The sequence below is a fragment of the Glycine soja genome, chromosome 7 (assembly GCF_004193775.1).
Source record: "Glycine soja cultivar W05 chromosome 7, ASM419377v2, whole genome shotgun sequence".
In the NCBI taxonomy this organism is placed as follows: domain Eukaryota; kingdom Viridiplantae; phylum Streptophyta; class Magnoliopsida; order Fabales; family Fabaceae; genus Glycine; species Glycine soja.
Genome location: NC_041008.1, coordinates 27,546,507 through 27,568,302, shown reverse-complemented (window position 1 = coordinate 27,568,302; position 21,796 = coordinate 27,546,507). Strand labels below are relative to the sequence as shown.

At 41.8% G+C, this 21,796-nt stretch overlaps 1 protein-coding gene across 1 annotated transcript; it reads right to left on the bottom strand.

Moving 5' to 3' along the window:
- Positions 1–19,175: 19,175 nt before the first annotated feature.
- LOC114420545 lies at positions 19,176–20,213 on the bottom strand. The gene is made up of 2 exons (XM_028386410.1): positions 19,673–20,213; positions 19,176–19,261 (listed from the first exon to the last, which is right to left on the bottom strand). The coding sequence occupies exons 1-2, from the start codon at positions 20,211–20,213 to the stop codon at positions 19,176–19,178; spliced, it is 627 nt and encodes a 208-aa protein (XP_028242211.1).
- Between the last annotated feature and the right edge of the window lie 1,583 nt (positions 20,214–21,796).

Sequence of the window (21,796 nt, the reverse complement as noted above, 5' to 3'; positions counted from 1 at the left end):
GAGTGGTTTTCAGGATCTCCCATGCATCTTTGGCCACTGTGCAAGTGTTGATTAGTCTGAAGATATTCTTGTCAACTCCATTGAATAGAGCATTCAAAGCTTTGGAGTTTCCAAGTGCCAATTCGTCTTCTTCTTTAGTCCAGTCTTCTTCTGGCTTCAATTCATCAGTGGGCTTTCCTTCTGTGTCCAGCATCTTGGGATGTTCCCAGCCTTTGATGACAGCTTTCCAGGTTCTGCTATCCAGTGATTTGAGGAAGGCCACCATCCTTGCTTTCCAGTATTCATAGTTGGTTCCATCTAGGATTGGTGGTCTGTTCACTGGTCCTCCTTCTTTCTCCATGTTCATCAGAATTTATCTCCCCAGATCTCACTCTGTGATTTCGAGTGTGAGCTCTGATACCAATTGAAATTCTGATACCAGGGGACAGATGTCGTACCGGATGTCACGACTTCACGCTTCAGAACATGCAGATTATATGTGTCCGTATGAACAGATTAAACAAGTAAATAACACAAGAGAATTGTTAACCCAGTTCGGTGCAACCTCACCTACATCTGGGGGCTACCAAGCCAGGGAGGAAATCCACTCTCAATAGTGTTAGTTCAAGGTCTAACAGCCCCTGTTTACAACCTTCTCACCTAACCACTACCCGTGCGATCTCTACCTAAGAGCCACTCTTAGATATGAGAACCTCTGCTCACTCCCTCTCACTCACACTCCCGTGTTTACAATTAAGTCAAAGACACACCAGAGATCAACTCTGAACAAAAGAGATCAACTCTACACACTAGAGATCAACTCTAGACACAAGAGATCAACTCTACACACATAGGTCCAACACTTGATGCTAGGGTACCATCAAGGTGGCTCACAAAAGACTCAAGTCCCAAAACTCACAAAATAACTCTTCAATCCCGGACTTGGTTCAGAACTCGTGCAGCCTCCATGATTATATAGCCGTGTACGATTCTGGGCTGCAACTCCTTGATGCTGGAGGAGATCTATCTTCTTCTGAAAAATCTGCAGTTAAAGAACTAAAAGATAACTTTTGATCTTTTAGTTTGAATCTTTAATCTTTAATCTTTAATCCCTGAACGAACTCTTCTTCTTTGAAATTCGAACTTTAATTATCTTTTAATTCGTTCCAGAAGATAGATCATCTAATCTCTTGCTAACTGCACAATAATCTGTTAAAGATATAACAGATTTATATGTCCAGTATTATCGGGCCGGATGTCAGGACATCGTGTCCGACATCGTGGATCCTGCAGCTTCACTTCTGCACTTGACTTTTATCTTGCATTGTACAGCAACTCCAGTATTCTCGGGCAGGATGTCAGGACATTGTATCCGACATCGTGGATCCTGCAGCTTCACTTCTTCATTTGACATTTTATCTTGCCTTGTGCATTGTGCAGCCCGATCTTATTCCTTGACATAACGTTGGACATCATGTGCAGTAACTCCAGCTTTCCTTCATTGTCTAAGTGCTTATGTTTTAACAAAATCTTAGCCAATCTTTTAAAGCTCAGTAGAGCTAAACACTAACATATGTGATTTACAAATTCATTGGTGATCTGCAACGCTCCCGCAAATAAGCTCTTGGGTCGCATCTTGATTGCCAGATTTAGATCTCGGAATTCCTCTATCAATCTCTATTCCAGAATCATCATGGTCGCAACATATAAGGACTTCCGGCTCAGCGCGTCGGCTACTAGATTAGCCTTTCCTGGATGGTAGGAAAGACCAAAATCATAATCCTTGAGGAACTCCATCCATCTTCGTTGCCTCATATTGAGTTCCTTCTGATCGATCAAGTATTTGAGGCTCTTGTGATCGCTGAAAACTTCAAAACGAGTGCCATATAAATAGTGCCTCCAAATCTTTAAGGCAAAGACCACAGCTGCTAGTTCCAAGTCGTGGGTCGGATAGTTAACTTCATGAGGATGTAATTGACGTGAACCATAAGCCACTACCCTTCTCTCCTGCATCAATACGCACCCTAAGCCTTGCCCTCTCGCATCGCAATACACTTCAAATGGTCTCTTAGGGTCGGGCAAAATCAACACTGGAGCTGTCGTCAATCGCCTCTTCAACTCTTGGAAGCTTTGCTCACATTTCTCATTCCAGACAAACTTCTCATTCTTACCAGTTAGTTTAGTTAGGGGTAGTGCTAATTTAGAAAATCCCTCAATGAATTTCCTATAATAGCCGGCCAACCCCAAAAAACTTCGAACTTCTATTGGAGTTGTCAGTTGTTGCCACTCCATAACCGATTCCACTTTAACCGGGTCCACCGCAACCCCATCTTTAGAAATCACGTGCCAGGAACTGCACTTTCTCTAACCAAAATCCACATTTCGACAGTTTGGCGAACAATTTCCTATCCCTCAGGATATGCAACACAATTCTCAAGTTGCCATACCCTAATTTCGTCAGGGGATTATTATTTGATGATATACAACCTTTGATTGGCCGCTTCGAGATACTTGGCATCCTTTGTTGCACAATATGTGAAGTCCCGAGACGTGCCGAAAATCAAAAGGAAGAAGGCTTACGCGATTCGTGAAAATTCCGTAATGTGACGGAAATCGAAAGGAGGTGTTTTTTCGCAATTCGTGAGTTTTCGTAAATTCTTCGAAAGCTAAAAAAGAGTAAATACATAATCCGTAAGGATTCGTAACCTTGCGGAAGGAAAATAAGTATCCTTACGAAATTCGTAAAGTTTCGTAACGTTACGGAAAAAGAATTACCAAAAAAGGTAAGGGGGGTGCATTTAGTAAAAAGGGGGGTACAAATAGCAATCAGGCCCACTAAGGCCTTCCAGATTCTTCCTCCAGAAGGGCTGTTGCTTCTGGAGGAAGCAACCTTGCTCGCCTGGGCGAGCTGAGCTCGCCTGGGCATGCTAGGAGTGGTTGCTTCTTATTCTCTCGAAATTGCTGAAGAAAATTGTTTCCATGAAGAAAATCCAAGCCGAGGCGCTTCCGTAACGTTTCCGTAACATTTCCGTGAGTAATTACGCGAAGATTCTCGACCGTTCTTCAACGTTCATCATTCGTTCTTCGTTTTCTTCAGTCTTCAACGGGTAAGTACCTCAAACCGAGCTTTTCAATTCATTCTATGTACCCGTGGTGGTCCACATTTTATTTCATGTATTTTTATTCTCGTTTTCATTCGCTTTCTATACCCTCTTTTGACGTGCTTCAGTCATTTATTTAAGTCATTTCTCGCCTAATCTAAAAATAAAATAAATTTCCACCGATCATTTGAATTGTATCATCCGTTAATTTCGGTTAAAATGAATTCTGACCGTTCGGTCGTGCTGTAACCACGTTGGAAATCAAAAAAGAGGTAAAATAATAATATAATAATCAAAAATACCTTTTAGTAAAATAAAGCGAAAAAATCAATCTGACGTTTTCTCTTTGGGATTTCTCATTCTTAATTGAATTGGCTAATAACTAAAATGAAACTAAGGCTAAAATCAACTCGCCTAGTCAAGCTCGTCCACAAAAAATAGGGTTTTGAAAGTTTATCATTTCAGTTTCTTACCAAGTAAAATGGATCATTTTTAAGGTCCAACGCCTTAAAATGATCACCTTTCAAGTAAAAAGAATCGCTTGATTCACTCTTAAGAAAGAACTACGTAGGTTTGATTTCCTCTTTGATGGAGGGTACGTAGGAGCAAGAGCCCCGCTTTTGTCGACCTCAAAAAATAAAAAGAAATAAAAGTTAAGATAACACAATTCCACAATTCTAAAAGATAGGCTGTTGTCCTTTGAGACAAACGTGAGAGGTGCTAATACCTTCCTCAAACGTAAATACAACTCCCGAACTTAGAATTTTCATTTTGACCGGTTTCCTTCGGTTTTCCCGATGTTTTCCACAAATAAACGTTGGTGGCGACTCCGCGCATCTTTCCTCCTTTGGAAAGCGCACCCATGAGCCTCGCCTCGCTCGCCCGCGAAAGGGCATGTTGCGACAGTTGGCGACTCCACTGGGGACTTTTTGTGAGTTAGGCCTATTTTAAAGAATTGTGGAATTGTGAAACTTTGTGTGTGCCTTTGTCGAACTGTGTAAAATGTAAATAATTGTTGTCTATTTCACATTCTTTACACTGCATTCTAAGCACCCACGGGTTTGAGTGAAAAAAGGGGCCCTCTACCCGGGTTCATGGGAATTTAAGGAGTGGAGGTGAATCTATGATCATGCTAGGTCTCCGACTTGCTTGATAATAGTGAAACCTCGTCTAGAGCTTTCTCTCTTTATAATATGTTGTCGCTGGTATTCCATATCGCCACAATATTATTATCTTGGGTGATGATACCTCTAGAAAATAGTCGTGTGAGTTATGAATCATTGGGAGTAGTTATTAGAGACCCCTAGATACTATCCTATAGGTCCCTAAAATAGGGGCACAGAGCAAACACGTTGCGTGCCATTTTAAACACTGTCATGCATATAACCTAAAGGTCATGTACGCCTTTGTTCTATGATTATTTGAGGATATTGTCATGCTGTGTAAATCCCCCTGTTGCGCTTTTGCGCATCTACATCATGCCGTCACACATGCGTTGTATGTGGGTCTCATCTTTTGTCGTGGGAAGTCGGAAGATCCATATCGTCTTCTTAACTGCACACATGGGGCACTGCGCCCCCAAATGCGCAAGTAAGGAGAGATGATTTTTCGGGCTCTCGTGTCCGTAAATGCATTTCATGTCACGCATCGCATAAACACCTCTTCAGCATCATAATGAACATGTCGTTCCTGCATTTGTCCGTTATCACATTCCAACCTCACATTTTGCATGGGTCATTGCATCTTCATGCATATGAGTTCAACAAACTTTTTGATCTACAAATTGCATACCAATTGTTTTCATGTTTTCTCATACATGATCCTTGTATTTTCCTCTACAAAACAAAAACAAAAAAAAGGGAAGCATGAAAATTCATGATGCATTCTTAGTTGCATGTGTTAGGTACCATGAGCCAACCATGTTGGGATCATAAACCCATTTCTAAAATTATAAAAAACAACAAAACACAAACAACAAAACAAAATGATTGAACATGGTACCTAATGCATGGTTAACTAAGAAAGGGTGTTTCTTCGGGCATCTCAATCTCATAATTACATTTTCCATGCATATCATGCGGATTCCCGAATCTTTCATCCCTATGAAATGTTGTTGAAGTATTGGCGATCACAATTGCCATTCCCTGGGTTATGGGGTTGAACCAAGCTCGTGCTTTTACGAAAAAGTTCATGAAGTCAAGTTGAAGCATGGAAGTAACCATCTTGCAAAAAATTGGGGCAAAAGATGGATCGGGTTATATCGCTGCTTCATCTACTGCCAAACACATTTAGGACTGTTAATGTCCTTGTTACTTCCAGTTTCACCTTGACGAAGATGTCATGGACCATGTTGAAAATCTAAATTGATTCAACCCCCATATCCTGCATAAAGATTCGCAATACTTCAACTATGCATCATTCGCATACATCCATACTTTTCATTGGTTGCATTGCTCATTACATTCTTTCCTTGAAAAATAAAATAAAAAAAAGAACTTAATCATTGTTATAAAAAAGAAAAAAAAACACGCTTTACGGCGCCCTTACCGAACCCATGCTAGAACTAGAGTAATGGGTGAAGTAGAGAAGGTACAAGAGTAGATGAAGGCCGACATGGAGGCCATGAAAGAGCAAATGGCCGCAATGATGGAGGCCATGATGAGCGTGAAGAAGATAATGGAAGCCAATGCAGTTACAATTGCCGCTACCAGCACTGTTGCTAAGGTGAACCCGATGCCCCCATCTGGCCTCAACCAAATGAATCATCCAACCTTAGATATGGTAGGCAAAGATTTGGGAAGTAGGGACGGCCCCCATAATGTGCAAAATCAAAACAAGCACGCCTTCCCGCCATATGGCCTGTCTCCCAACTATACACCACCCAATGTGGCGTACACTCCCAATGAGGATGTAAATAACTTCACTCCTATACCCATTGAGAGCCAACAACCCCAAACTGATCATGCACATGTCTCTTAAACCGTGGGGGAGACATAGGAAATTCCCCACCACAATCTAGCCGACTTCGAGCCTTGCCTCGGATATGCCATTGAAGGGCAAGCAGTTGGTGGTATACCCCTACAAAACCCTTTGGAGGGCCCTCAGTATCATCCCCAGCTACACCTCTTGCATTCCACAACAAGTAAAAACCCTCATGCTATGGCAGAAATGGGAAAGTTGGATCATCTAGAGGAAAGGCTCAGGGCCATTGAAGGAGGTGAAGATTATGCCTTTGCTAACCTAGAAGAGTTGTTCCTAGTACCCAATATCATCACCCCTCCCAAGTTCAAGGTGCTGGACTTTGACAAGTACAAGGGGACTACTTGCCCCAAGAACCATCTAAAGATGTATTGTCGGAAGATGGGGGCATACATTAAAAGATGAGGAATTGTTGATACATTACTTCCAAGAAAGTCTTACTGGGGTAGCTGTTACCTGGTACACTAACTTGGAACCTTCCCGAGTCCATTCTTGGAAGGACCTAATGGTTGTCTTCGTTAGGCAGTGTTAGTATAATGGCTTCAGATAGGATGCAACTACAAAACATGTGCAAAAAAGGGGGCACGGGTCTTTCAAAGAATATGCCCAAAGGTGGAGAACCTGGCAGCTCAAGTGGCACCTCAATGACGAAAAAATGATGATAATGATAGTAGACACATTACCAGTATTCTACTATGGAAAATGGTGGGTTACACACCTTCAAGCTTTGTGCATTTGGTCTTCGTCGGGGAAATGATCGAAGTGGGTCTGAAAAGAGGCAAATTTAGTCATCCTTCTTGGACGAATGAGAAAACTGGGGCAAATGAAGAGGGTGAGGATGAAGGAAAAGCCCGTGCTGTGACTGCCATTCCTATAGAGCCAAGTTTCCCACCAACCCAACAATGTCATTACTCAGCCAATAAACAAACCTTCTCCTTACCCACCGCCCAGTTATCGACAAAGGCCATCCCTAAATCAACCACAAAGTCTGTCTACCGCACTTCCAATGATGAACATCACCTTTAGCACAATCCAAAAACACCAAACAAGAAATGAATTTTGCAGCGAGAAAGCCTGTAGAATTCACCCCAATTCCAGTGTCCTATGCTGACTTGCTCCCATATCTATTTGATAATTCAATGGTAGCCATAACCCCAACCAAGGTTCATCAACCTCCATTTCTCCGAGAATACGACTCGAATGCAACGTGTGCTTGTCACGGAGAAGCCCCGGGGCGTTCCATTGAGCATTGTAGGGATCTGAAGCGTAAGGTGCAAGGTCTAATTGATGCTGGCTGAAATTTGAGGAGAATCGTGTGTAAATCCTGACATTGACAAGAGATGCCACACATGGGGCAATTTTGAAAGTTGTTGTTAGATGTCTCTAAATGACTCATCAGGATTTTCAAGTTTGTACCATTATTGTAAACCACAGTTACAATGTTAGATGAAATGGATAAAGTTGATATCTTTGTCCCTCATCCTCTCACAAACGCATCTTTGCTTATTCAACTTTCACCGGAATGTGGGTGCAAGCCATTGGTCTGTTTGCTCAAGCGACCTGTGCTCCTGAGTTTGGACTTCCAAGACCGTTCAATCAGAGATTACTCGTCCTGCACGTTGGTGGGGGTGCCGTAAAACAATGAGTAAAGTTCAAAACAAATAAGTTTCAAAAATAATAATAAAAAAGTTCAAAAAGAAAAAAAAACATTTGATTGACTGTGTTTTCAAGACGTTCATATGACCTCATTCCGGAAAGTTTGTCTTTTTAGAGAGAAGTGAGTTATCAAGAATAGGATGTTGGACAAATGACCTCAGTTACCTTAAGAAAAAGAGGGGGTTGAATTAAGATACGAAGACTATTCCCCAATTAAACTTTCACTCTCTCTTTTTGGATTAACAATGCACCCTTAAACATGAATTACTCAAAAGACAATTCAAAGTAAACTTCTTTAAAGCAAAAGATAAATAGCAATAAATAAAAGAAGTTTAAGGGAAGAGAGGAATGCAAACTTGATTTATACTGGTTCGGCCACTTCCCGTGCCTACGTCCAGTCCTCAGGCAACCCACTTGAGATTTTCCATTCTCTTTGTAAAACTCTTTTTACAAAGTCTGAACCACACAGGGACAACCCTTCCCTTGTGTTCAGGAATCCTCTACAACAAGAGACCCACGGTCTTTTAATCCCTTTTCATAAATAAGAAGAAGAGAAGAAGAAATGTCTCTTAAAAGAGATAGATTGCATAATGAAGATCAATCAAAATTCCTTATTGAATATGCAAGTGGTTGACCAAGGAATCTTTTTGAGAGGATAAAGACATTTCAGTTTAGAAAAACTCTTAATCTTTTGAGAGGATAAAACTTTTTGGGCAATGAAAACTCTCTTTAAATTCGTGTTTCCAAGTCACATATAAATAGACCTTAGATGGCCATTCATAAAACATTTGATAGATGTGACTCTTGGAAATTATTTTCTAAAAATCCCCTCTGGTAATCGATTACAAGACTTGTGTGATTGATTACAGGTTTTAAAAATTTGAATTAAAACGTTCAATAAACTGCTAGTAATCAATTACCATCCATGTGTAATCAATTACACGTTATAAATTTTGAATTCAAATTTCTAGTGACTGTTATAAACATTTTCAGCTGCTGGTAATCGATTACCAGAGAGCAAATCTCAATTTGAAATGATAGAATTCTTTGGTCAGACCTTTTGTTTTTTCAATTTGGAAACTTCTTCCTAAGATTCTAAAGATCAACTTGATCATATATCTTGATTTTCTTGGATTCTTGGATTCTTGTCTTGAATAAAACTTAGAAGCACTTGATCCTTTAGCATCATCAAAACATCTTGCTTCTACATAGGAGTCATTTGACTTAATCCATCAACTAAAAAATCCTTCAACTATTTCTCGTCCTTGGAAAATTCTTTTTGCAAGAATCAACTGCTTCTTTCATTCTTCCTCACTAAAAGGTTGTGAAAACAAGACAACAATTGGTACCTCTAAGCCCTACACTGGGGCAACGAAAGGCACCATGCAAAAACCTCAAGCGAACCTAGGGGCAGATTAGAAGTTTTCACCCAATAGGTTCCCAGCTACAAGGTCATGACGAAAGATAACAATTGGTACCTCAAAGCCTTACACTGGGGCAATGAGGGGCATCGTGCATGAGCCTCAAGTGAACATATGGGCAGATCAAAAGTTCTCACCCGTCGATGTTTTTAAACAAGAAAAAAAAAGGGGATACAAGCCCTGGAATTTCAATAGATGGATTAAACGTCAAACGGCTCCATTGTCGTCGCTCCAAAATGGTCAAGTGATTGAATCAAACAGAATATACACTCTGAGGGAGTTCCCGGAGAGATTTGCAAAAGATAGGATATGGTTGCATGAATTATCGCCTTTTTCAAAAGGACAGTCAATCTGTGTCTTCCAAAAAAATTAAATCAAAATCAAAATCACAAAATAGGGAAAGAATGTCATGAACATTGTACAAACTTTCCATTGCATTGCATTGTTTCATATGAGGTCAGCATTACCAAATTTCACGACAAAGGTTGCATGCGTCTGCATCCCTAAAAATCATGTTAACTGCATAGATTTCCTACATCTCATGTCCAATCATGTTGGATGACCGGCCCTCTCGATGAGTTTATCTCTTGCTTTCTCATAAAGGTGGAACCTTGGGTACTAGTACCTATCACCTTTAGAGGACTATATGTCCTCGCCATCAGAGGACTGCACGTCCTCGCCTGTAGAGGGTTGCACGCCCTCGCCTTTAGAGGGCTACGCGTCCTTGTTTTCAGTGTGCTCCATATCCACACCTTAAGAGAATATAAGGTCCTTTGCCCTTAGATGCTTCAACGAGTCTTGCGCTCCCGATTAAGGGGCCAGTAGTTTCCTTTTATCAGTTCCTAGGCCACCCCCTGATATTAGAGGGCGACCAACTGTGCGAGCACATCCAGAGAGGGAGGCTATCACGCATCTACTATGCATATCGGGGCAAGATTTCACCCGTGCCGCTGCAAAAAGACGAGTGTTGATCATGCACACCAACATGACCACTTTTACATGGATATGGATGACGTTGCTATTTGGTAACATTCTGCCCGGTGACCACAATGCCAATCTCCCCCTGCAGATGTATCGGTTGGTCTGTGCCGTCATGACATAGGTAAGTATGCACATGGTTCAATTGATTTTTGATGTCATCTATTGTTTGCAGGGATCGCGCCCACAAGACGCCCAGTGGACCCGGAGAAGTCCAACAGTGCCCTGGGGTTTCCAGCTCTGGTTGCGAGCCTCTGTCAGTCCTACAGGGTGCCCGTTCCCCCAGCGAGGTCATGACATCGTGACATAGGTAAGTATACGTATGGTTCAACTGATTTCTGATACCATCTATTGTTTGCAGGAATCGCACCCACAAAGACACTCGGTGGACCCGGAGAAGTCCAACAGGGCCCCAGGGTTTCCAGCCCTGGTTATGGGCCTCTGTAGTCCTACAGGGTGCCCGTTTCCCCCAGCAAGGTCACGTCATCATGACATAGGTAAGTATGCACATCGCTCAACTGATTTCTGATACCATCTATTGTTTGCAGGAATCGCGCCCGCAAGACACCCAGTGGACCCGAAGAAGTCCAAAGGGTCTTGGAGTTGCCAAGCACTAATTACGGGCCTCTGTCAGTTCTACGGAGTGTCTGTCGCCCCCAACAAGATCATCAGGCCCCCTACTAATCGAGCTTTCATCAAGAAGTACTGCGTCCCCATGCAGGCGCAGGGCGAAACACCACAGCAGCCTGGGGATGGCCGGCAGCAGGCAACAGACGCACCGTCATCACCTCTAGAGTTCACCTCAGCTCATCCACAAAAAGGTTAGAGTGTTGCTTACGACCCATGGCCGACCAATAGGCGACCAACTCCAAAGCCAAAGGTAAGCAAAGTACTAGGTCCGTGACCGACAAGCCATCATGCGTCCAGCTCAAGACGTTAAAGAAGCGCTACTAGGAGGCAGCCTAGTACCTGTTAAATCTCTGCTTGTTATTTGATCACTTTTGTTTCTCAAGTCATAGCAGGACACACCTATTTGCTCATGATCCTATGAATTTAAATAAAACAAGCACAAGCTCGGAAGGTAGTCATACCTCACAAAATATATATATATATATATATATATATATATATATATATATATATATATATATATATGTATGTATGTATGTATGTTTAGGTAGCAAGATACCTTGGATATGCATGTATATAGCAAAAATATCTGACAAAATATATATATGTATGTTTAGGTAGCAAGATACCTTGGACACGCATGTATATAGCAAAATACCTCATAAAAATATACGTATGTTTAGGTAGCAAAATACCTTATGAAAAGAAAAAGAAAGCGAGCAAGAAAGGAAGAAGAAAAAAAAATGTTAAAAAATAAAAATAAAAATAATAATAATAAAAAGTTGTCTAGATAAAAAGCAACATGCTTGTGAAAAGAGATAATTTCCAACTTTTCTTTGAAAGATTTTACTGATCTTAACCAGTTTTTGAAAAAAAATGTGTGTACACATTTGAAGGGTAAATGCTGTTAAAAGTTTTTCGAACACCCAAGATAGACTCGGATGAATGCGCAAATTGATAAAAGAACATATTATGGAAACATTGGGTCGACTTAAATAGGAAAAATGAATCCTGAGCCCTAGTGTCACATGACCATAAAAACTTGATGTTTGAGTGTCCACATGGGTGCATGCATGACCAGTTTTGCATAAAATTTCCTAATCATCATTGTTGCATGTGTATCATGGGAATAAATGTGGGACATCCCCTTCATCCCCGAACCGCTGGCCAAACCCAGACATATATCGTGACCAGCCGTTCTACAAGCCTTGAGCCAGAATCCTAACTTACCATAAACCTTGACCCAGGGTGAGAATGTCAATCCTTGCCCTCGGAAGAAAACACAAAAAGAAAAGAAAATTCCCAAACCAAGAAAGGGAGAAGACACAAAAAAAATGAAAATTCCCAATGAAAGAGTGGGAGAAAGCAAAAAAAGAAAGAAAAATTCTCGATCAAGGATCGGAAGAAAACAAAAGAAATATTCAGAAAAGTCTTTGGACCAGACAATATCTGAACAGTACAGAATTGTCACCAAATAAACAAAAAAAGAAAGGAAACCACGACCTAAAGTGGTCATCTCCCTTTGATTGCCAACCAAAATCCTGTGCATTAAACAAAAACAGAAAAGGAAAAGGCAAAAACACTCAAAGCCAAATTCCCCACCTAAAAACCATTCCCAAAATAAGTCCTATTGATCCATGATCACGCATGTAATCTTTGATTTGATAGGAAATGATTTGCAAAATCAAGTCATGACATATCTACGGTTTGGAATTAGGATAAAACACTTACCTATGTGAGATTGATACACTTTGAGTGATTTTCTTCTATTTTTGTTGAACCTAGTGCTTCCTCTAAATGGTCATTTAGAAACAAAATGCTAACATCCAAAAGCTCATTTACGGTCATGAGATAATTTCATCAGCATACTCTCCTTCCCCGATAGACACATTGTTTTTCATCCAAAAAGCATATGTTGCTCTGATCAGTTGGAAGTTTTGTCTCTTTACTAAAGTATGTTCGCATTTTGGTGAAGAAAACACTGAGACTATTTTTAGTCTCACAGTTATCAAGAACTACGTAGGTCTGAGTTCCTCATCACAAATTGAGGATACGTAGGAGCAAAAGCCCTGCTTTTGTCGACCACCCCACTTTTTGTTACCGTGACCCAAGGGTCTGGTGGCATGCGAAGCCACATGACCGGGGGATCCCCAAATTCGTATGTTCCATTATTTATCATTTGTATGTTATCTTATTTCTATGACTTGAGGGACCAACGTTTGTTTCGTTTTGATTGACTTTTTACATACACATCGTTTGAGTCGTTACGTTAGTACTTGTTTTGTTGTTGTCAATAGTGTCTGTTGAAATTCCGGAATCGCGTAGAATTTTTTTCATTTAGGAACGTCGTCCTAAAAATAAAATGAACCAAAATCATGATAAAAAAGAGGGAAGTGTAGTGAATAAAATGTCTGCGTATATAAAGAAAAAGGAAAATGTGCATAGAAGGGTTTTTATAAAAAATACGTGTAGAGAAATTCTTGTGTGTGTGAACAACGAGTGTATATAAAGAAACTTTTGTATGAACCGTAGGTGTGCGTTGGAAAAAACAAAAAAATCTTTGAATGTAAATAGGGTTTGTATATAGATCGTGTGACGTAAAGAGAAAGAGTTCCATTACGTGTACAGAAAAAGTTTGTCATGTATAAGAATGTAGATATACAAAGGAAAATTTTATTCTTAAAAGACCATAGGTGTATAATTTTGTGAATATATAAAAATGAAACAAAAAGGAAAAAGAAAGAAAGACCGCAAAGGTCGACATGTTATAGTTAAGAAGTGTAAATCATTCGTAAAGAGCAAACGTATCTTCTGGAAACAAGGGACTGATGCTAAGAGTTTATTTTCCGGAATAAACCGAGATAAGAATGGATGAATTCATTGAACTGATGAAAGAACATAACTGGGAAACGTTGGGTCTGTCTGTGTAAATTCCCAACCGTAGTATCACAATGCCATAAACGGGATGCTTGAGTGCCCACCTGGCTGTAGCCATGACTAATTTTGCACGTTGTTTTCAAATCATGATTGTCATGCGTGCCTTATGGAATAATATGGAAGTTCGGCCCGAAATCGACACCTTGACACCCAAATTTGTTTCGCCCCAGATATCAAGATTGGGGTTCCCACGATAAAAGACCCCATTGAAACACAACCTTAGACCTTTTTGAACCTTGGCCTATAAACAAGAATCCTCATTCCTTCCCCGAAGCAAAGGACAATGGAATCTCCTCAAGGGAGGGCGAATAGAATGCTAAAATCCGATTTCCCAAAGAAAGGGATGGGGAAGGAGAAGTGAAAAGAAAGAAAAGGAATAAATGGAAAGAAAGAAAAAGAAAAAGATGAAAATAAAGAAAAGAACAATAAAAAAGAAAAGGAAGGATTCTCGATCGAAGGTCGAAGGGAAGTGAAAATGGAAAAGAGCGGAGGAAAACAGAATAATTTTGGGTCAATGAAAGAAAGGGAATGGAAAATCTTCAGACCAGATAAATTCTCGGCAAGGTAAGTGACTGCCGGCAAAGGATAACCCATTTTTGGTGTCTCTTCCTTTCAGATTGCCATTCTCGACTGGCGATATCCCACCCCACATGAACAAAGAGGAAAAGACCGAAACACCCAGCTTCCTCTCCAAAAAACACTACCCTCGAGAAAATCCTATTGGTCCGTGATCGTACGTTTGATCTTTGATTCGATAGGAAGTCGTGTGCAAAATAGAGTCATAGTGCAGTTATGGTTTGGGAATAGGATAAAACACTTGCCTGTGTGAGTTTTATACACTATGAGTGATTTATTTTCAGCTTAGCCCGATGTTTCCCCTGCATGTTCATTTAAAAGCAAAAGTTGACATCCTGCCCTTCATTCTCGGTTACAAGGAAGATTACCCTTGGCACTAGTATATTGTTTCTCTAAGATGTGGTGCTCTCGCGAATGATTTATTTTTCTTTGCAAAAAAAGCATGTTTGCCTTTTAGGTGGAAAAAAACGGTGGACCGTTCGGTCCTGCCAACCTTTATTCGGAGACCCATGAATGTCATTGCCTAGCGCTGTTCATCTGTCCTCCACCTTCGAGTTTGAAGCCCCGCGAATGTCATTGCCTAGCGCTGTTTGCCAATTCTCCATTCTCCACTTTTATTCGGAGACCCATGAATGTCATTGCCTAGCGCTGTTCATGCGTCCTCCACCTTCGAGCCTGGAGCCCCGCGAATGTCATTGCCAACCGTTGTTCGCCAATTCTCCATTCTCCACTTTTATTCGGAGACCCATGAATGTCATTGCCTAGCGCTGTTCATGGGTCCTCCACCTTCGAGTCTAGAGCCCCACGAATTTCATTGCCTAGCACTGTTCGCCAATTCTCCATTCTCCACTTTTATTCAGAGACCCATGAATGTCATTTCCTAGCGCTGTTCATGTGTCCTCCACCTTCGAGTCTGGAGCCCCGCGAATGTCATTGCCTAGCGTTGTTCGCCAATTCTCCATTCTCCACTTTTATTCGGAGACCCATGAATGTCATTGTCTAGCGCTATTCATGTGTCCTCCACCTTCGAGTCTGGAGCCCCGCGAATGTCATTGCCTAGCACTGTTTGTCAATTCTCCATTCTCCACTTTTATTCGGAGACCCATGAATGTCATTGCCTAGCGCTGTTCATGTGTCCTCCACCTTCGAGTCTGGAGCCCCGCGAATGTCATTGCCTAGCGCTGTTCGCCAATTCTCCATTCTCCACTTTTATTCGGAGACCCATGAATGTCATTGTCTAGCGCTATTTATGTGTCCTCCACCTTCGAGTATGGAGCCCCGCGAATGTCATTGCCTAGCGCTGTTTGCCAATTCTCCATTCTCCACTTTTATTCGGAGACCCATGAATGTCATTGCCTAGCGCTGTTCATGTGTCCTCAACCTTCGAGTCTGGAGCCCCGCGAATGTCATTGCCTAGCGCTGTTCGCCAATTCTCCATTCTCCACTTTTATTCGGAGACCCATGAATGTCATTGCCTAGCGCTGTTCATGTGTCCTCCACCTTCGAGTCTGGAGCCACGCGAATGTCATTGCCTAGCACTGTTCGCCAATTCTCCATTCTCCACTTTTTCGGAGACCCATGAATGTCATTGCATAGCGTTGTTCATGTGTCCTCCACCTTCGAGTCTGCAGCCCTGCGAATGTCATTGCCTAGCGCTGTTCATGTGTCCTCCACCTTTGAGTCTGGAGCCCCGCGAATTTCATTGCCTAGCGCTGTTCATGTGTCCTCCACCTTCGAGTCTGGAGCCCCGCGAATGTCATTGCCTAGCGTTGTTCGCCAATTCTCCATTCTCCACTTTTTTCGGAGCCCCATGAATGTCATTGCCTAGCGCTGTTCATGTGTCCTCCACCTTCGAGTCTGGAGCCCCGTGAATGTCATTGCCTAGCACTGTTCACCAATTCTCCATTCTCCACTTTTTCGGAGACCCATGAATGTCATTGCCTAGCGTTGTTCATGTGTCCTCCACCCTCGAGTCTAGAGCCCCGCGAATGTCATTGCCTAGCGCTGTTCGCCAACTCTCCATTCTCCAATTTTTTTCGGAGCCCCATGAATGTCATTGCCTAGCGCTGTTCATGTGTCCTCCACCTTCGAGTCTGGAGCCCCGCGAATGTCATTGCCTAGCGCTGTTCATGTGTCCTCCACCTTCGAGTCTGGAGCCCTGCGAATTTCATTGCCTAGCGCTGTTCGCCAATTCTCCATTCTCCACTTTTTTCGGAGCCCCATGAATGTCATTGCCTAGCGCTGTTCATGTGTCCTCCACCTTCGAGTCTGGAGCCCCGCGAAGTTATTGCGTAGCGCTGTTCGCCAATTCTCCATTCTCCACTTTTTATTCGGAGACCCATGAATTCATTGCCTTGTGCTGTTCCTGTGTCCTCCGTTATCAAGCGCGGAGCCTCTGGTGACTGGGAAATATGTTTTTCTGTTATTTTCCGGATCGGTTCCTTCGCCAAACATGTGTATATGTGTATATGTATATTATATTCGTTGTTCTTGTTGTTGTTTGTATTTTGTTTTGTGTTGTGCAGAAAAAAAAGAAGGAGTAGAGATGAGAGTCGTCATCACGGAAAGGGCAGGACGGATGAAATCAGTGTCTTATCTTTGCTTTCCTCTTATCTCGGATGAGAGGTAACTAAAGAGGGGCAACTGTCATATCCTAATTTCGTTCGGGGATTATTATTTGATGATATACAACCTTTGATTGGCCGCTTCGAGATACTTGGCCCCCTTTTTTGCACAATATGTGGAGTCCCATGACGTGCCGAAAATCAAAAGGAAGCAGGCTTACGCGATCCGTGAAAATTCCGTAATGTGACGGAAATCGAAAGGAGGTGTTTTTTCGCAATCCGTGAGTTTTCGTAACTTCTTCGAAAGCTAAAAATGAGTAAATACATAATCCGTAAGGATTCATAACCTTGCGGAAGGAAAATAAGTATCGTTACGAAATTCGTAAAGTTTTGTAATGTTACCGAAAAATATTACCAAAAAAGGTAAAGGGGGGGTACATTTAGTAAAAAGGGGGGTACAAATAGCAATCAGGCCCACTTGGGCCTTCTAGATTCTTCCTCCAGAAGGCTGTTGCTTCTGGAGGAAGCAACCTTGCTCGCCTGGGCGAGCTAGGTGGCAAGCTCCTCCCCTATTTTGCTATAAATCGGGGGAGGAGTGAAGAGAGAAGGGGTTCAGCCTTCTTGGCACTTCTTATTCTCTCGAAATTGCTGAGGAAAATTGTTTCCGTGAAGAAAATCCAAGCCGAGGCGCTTCCGTAACATTTCCGTGAGTAATTACGCGAAGATTCTCGACCGTTCTTCAATGTTCATCGTTCGTTCTTCGTTTTCTTCAGTCTTCAACTGGTAAGTACCTCAAACCAAGCTTTTCAATTCATTCTATGTACCCGTGGTGGTCCACATTTTGTTTCATGTATTTTTATTCTTGTTTTCATTCGCTTTCTATACCCCCTTTTGACGTGCTTCAGTCATTTATTTAAGTTATTTCTCGCCTAATCTAAAAATAAAATAAATTTCCACCGATCATTTGAATTGTATCATCCGTTAATTTCGGTTAAAATGAATTCTGACCGTTCGGTCGTGCTGTAACCACGTTGGAAATAAAAAAAGAGGTAAAATAATAATATAATAATCAAAAATACCTTTTAGTAAAATAAAGCGAAAAAATCAATCGGACGTTTTCTCTTTGGGATTTCTCATTCTTAATTGAATTGGCTAATAACTAAAGTGAAACTAAGGTTAAAATCAACTCGCCTAGTCAAGCTCGTCCACAAAAAATAGGGTTTTGAAAGTTTATCATTTCAGTTTCTTACCAAGTAAAATGGATCATTTTTAAGGTCCAACGCCTTAAAATGATCACCTTTCAAGTAAAAAGAATCGCTTGATTCACTCTTAAGAAAGAACTACGTAGGTCTGATTTCCTCTTTGATGGAGGGTACGTAGGAGCAAGAGCCCCGCTTTTGTCGACCTCAAAAAATAAAAAGAAATAAAAGTTAAGATAACACAATTCCACAATTCTAAAAGATAGGCTATTGTCCTTTGAGACAAACGTGAGAGGTGCTAATACCTTCCTCAAACGTAAATAAAACTCCCGAACTTAGAATTTTCATTTTGACCGGTTTCCTTCGGTTTTCCCGACGTTTTCCACAAATAAACGTTGGTGGCGACTCCGCGCATCTTTCCTCCTTTGGAAAGCGCACCCGTGAGCCTCGCCTCGCTCGCCCGCGAAAGGGCATGTTGCGACACAAGTGCTTTCAATGCTCCTTCTTATTCCTCGAATACACTAGGATATCATCAATGAACACAACCACGAACTGATCTAAGTAATCATGGAATATACGGTTCATATAGTCCATGAAGATAGCCGGAGCATTAGTCACTCCAAATGGCATGACTAAATGCTCATAATGTCCATACCGAATCCGAAACGCAGTCTTTGGAATATCTTCCTTCTTAACTCGGATTTGATGATACCCCGATCGCAAATCGATCTTCGAAAATACCGTCGCTCCCCTCAATTGATCAATCAAATCATCTATCCTCGGTAGGGGATATTTGTTCTAGATAGTGACTTTGTTCAGCTGCCGGTAGTCTACGCACATCCTCATGCTTCCATCCTTCTTTTTAACCAGTAAGACCGGCGCTCCCCATGGTGATACGCTTGGGCAAACAAATTGTTTACTTAAGAGATCCTGCACTTGTGCCTTCACCTCTGCTAGTTCTACAGGAGACATCCTATAGGGCGCGATCGACACTGGATTCGCCCCAGGCACCAAATCAATAATGAATTCCACTTCTCTCTCAGGTGGTAATTCACAAATGTCATCAGGAAAGACCTCTAGGAATTCTAACACCACCGGTATACTGCTAACTTCAGAGACCTCCTCCACATTCATGGAGAACAGCACCGTGTAGGTTCAAACATCCCCCACTCCATCGCTGGCAGCATTCTCCTTCAATGGTTCGTTTGGAATTACATTTCCACCAAATACTAGCATCTTCTCTTTGCAGTTTAGAAAGATATGGTTAGTAGATAATCAGTCCATTCCCAAGATCTCATCTAGATGAGCTAAAGGTAGGCAAATCAAATCCGCCATAAAATATCGACCCTCAACAGTTATAGGACACTTCAAACACATTCGAGAGGTGGTTACAGGCTCGTTAGTCGGAGTAGACACCACGATATCATATGGTAACTCCGTCGTACATAACCCCAACCTCTCCACGCATGCATGAGATATGAACGAATGCGTGGCACCCGAATCATAGAGTACATCTAGCAGTTTATCAACAATCAAACACTTACCCTGTATCAAATCGTCGGAGGCAGCAGCTTCTGATCCACTCATAGCAAATACCCGGGAGGGTACCTTAGGTCTTCCACCACTAGTATTATTGTTGTTGCTAACATTACCGCTCCTCGTGGGATTAGTAGATCCACGGTTGACTGTGTTAGAATTGGCAGTTACCGTCGATCTCCCAGCCATTCTGCACTCCCGAGCATAATGGCCTACCTTGCCACAAATATAGCAACAATCTTCCTGTGTCTGCTGGAGTTGTGGGCAATTTCTCCTAAGATGTGGTCCTCCGCACTGAAAGCACTGTACCCCAGTCCCCTTTGATTGGCTCATGTTGGACATAGCCATAGGTTGCTTCCCCTTGTTGCTGGAATATGGCTTCATCTTCTTATTATTGTTTCCTCTAAAAGGGTGGCTTCTTTGTGGTCCTCCAAAGCCTCTGGCTTGCCTCTCTTTCATCTTGTCCTTAAATATTCGGCACTTCATCACCAGTTGATTGAAATTTGTAATCTGCATGTAGCTAACTGCCTGTTGAATCTCTAGTCGAAGCCCATTCTCAAACTGAGCACATAAGTCCTCTTTGTTCCGAGCATCTTGGTATTGAGGCCAGTACTGTAGAAGTTCATTGAATTTGGCCGTGTATTCTCCAACGGACATGTTTCCCTGCTTTAAATCCAGAAATTCCCTCGCCTTTCGCTTTCTGAGATCTCATGGAAAATAGTTATCTAGGAATTTTTCCTTGAAGGCATTCCAAGGAATCACGCCTCCAGGTGCTGCTAAAGTAGGTTTCACGAACGTCCACCAGTTCTCGGCTTCTCCCTGGAGCATGAATGTCGCATAAGGGACCTTATGCTACTCGAGACAACCCATCGCCTCAAAAATCTTCTCAGTCTCAGCTAACCACAACCTAGCACCCTCTGATCATAGTCCCCACTGAACTTCGGCGGGTGGTTCTTACGGAAAGCCATGAGTCCCCGATACTCTGTCGGCTCCACATCACGTTCCTGCACTAGAGTTTCCAGCATAGCTGTGATGCAGTCGAGGACATCATGGTTATGATCCCTACCACGTCCTGCCATACCAAACCTATAGGGAAGCTATTAGTATCCAAGAAATTCTACTGAGAGAGTGTACCATATAGGCTATGACAGTTATAACAATATCTCTCTCTCTCTCTCTCTATATATATATATATATATATATACACACACACACACAACAATTTTACTAAATCAATTTCACTTTCCTGCTTAAGACAAGAAGGTAGAATTACACACAATTTGTGACTTAACGTCACTCCCCGTAACCTACTTCCAAGTTTCAGAGATACACAGCATTCACATAGTAAGACCATGGACAGGTTCACTAGAATGCAACTTTTGCTCTGATACCACCAATTGTGGCATCCCTAAATAATGACTGGTTTAATAGTAATAAATTAAATAGCAGAAACCATGGGAAAAAAAATTTCTCTTTTTTTTCGCACTGTTATTCATTTCACGGTAATTAATTTCAGAAGGAAAATTATCACTATAGAGTCTTGAATGGCCAGTTCACAACTCTATTCGGATTCATTTCTTTCTGATCACTCATAACCTCCAAACAATTTTTCTCTTTCTAGAAAAATACCAGCCATCATTTTAGGTCGTCATGTGAGAATAATAAGGTGTGGTCGGTAAACTCTTTTCAAATAAAGTTCGTTAACATTTCTTTTTCAAATAACAAGATAAAACATAATTGTTTTCATCATCAAAAACTGTCCAAAATATGGGAGTTTGCAAAATAGCACAGTGACATCCAGAGCAAAGGTAACAACTGTGGTGGCTTCAGCCACAATATATACAATCATCAAAATTTCTATACAAGAGGTCTACCCACCCAAAAATCAAAAGAGTAAACCTAGCAGTCTGAACTAGATACACCCACCCACAAAAAGTATGTACGCCTGATCTAAGGAGTTGTCTGCTATGATGAAGAATCGTCATTATTCGCTGTCCCTCCAGGGCCACTCTCCTCTGTAGAGTCTGCCTCAGATGCTGACATAATATCCTCTGGAGAATAAACATCAGGGAGTGGGTCCTCATCATCCTCTGGTAAGTCAGGGGCATCCATAGCAGGTTCAGGAGGTAACTCCTCTGGGTCCTCTTCAAGATCCTCTTCGGAGGATGACACCTCTATCACTTGAACCTGCTCAACTAGTCGATATGGAGTAGGTGTAGGTAGTATCCACTCCACAGGCT

Coding starts and splice junctions, on each gene's coding strand:
- LOC114420545 (XM_028386410.1), bottom strand. CDS start 20,213: ATGTCCGTTGGAGAATACACGGCCAAATTCAATGAACTTCTACAGTAC. Junction 19,262..19,672: donor TACTAATCCCACGAGGAGCG/GTAATGTTAGCA, acceptor TAAACTGCAAAG/AGAAGATGCTAGTATTTGGT.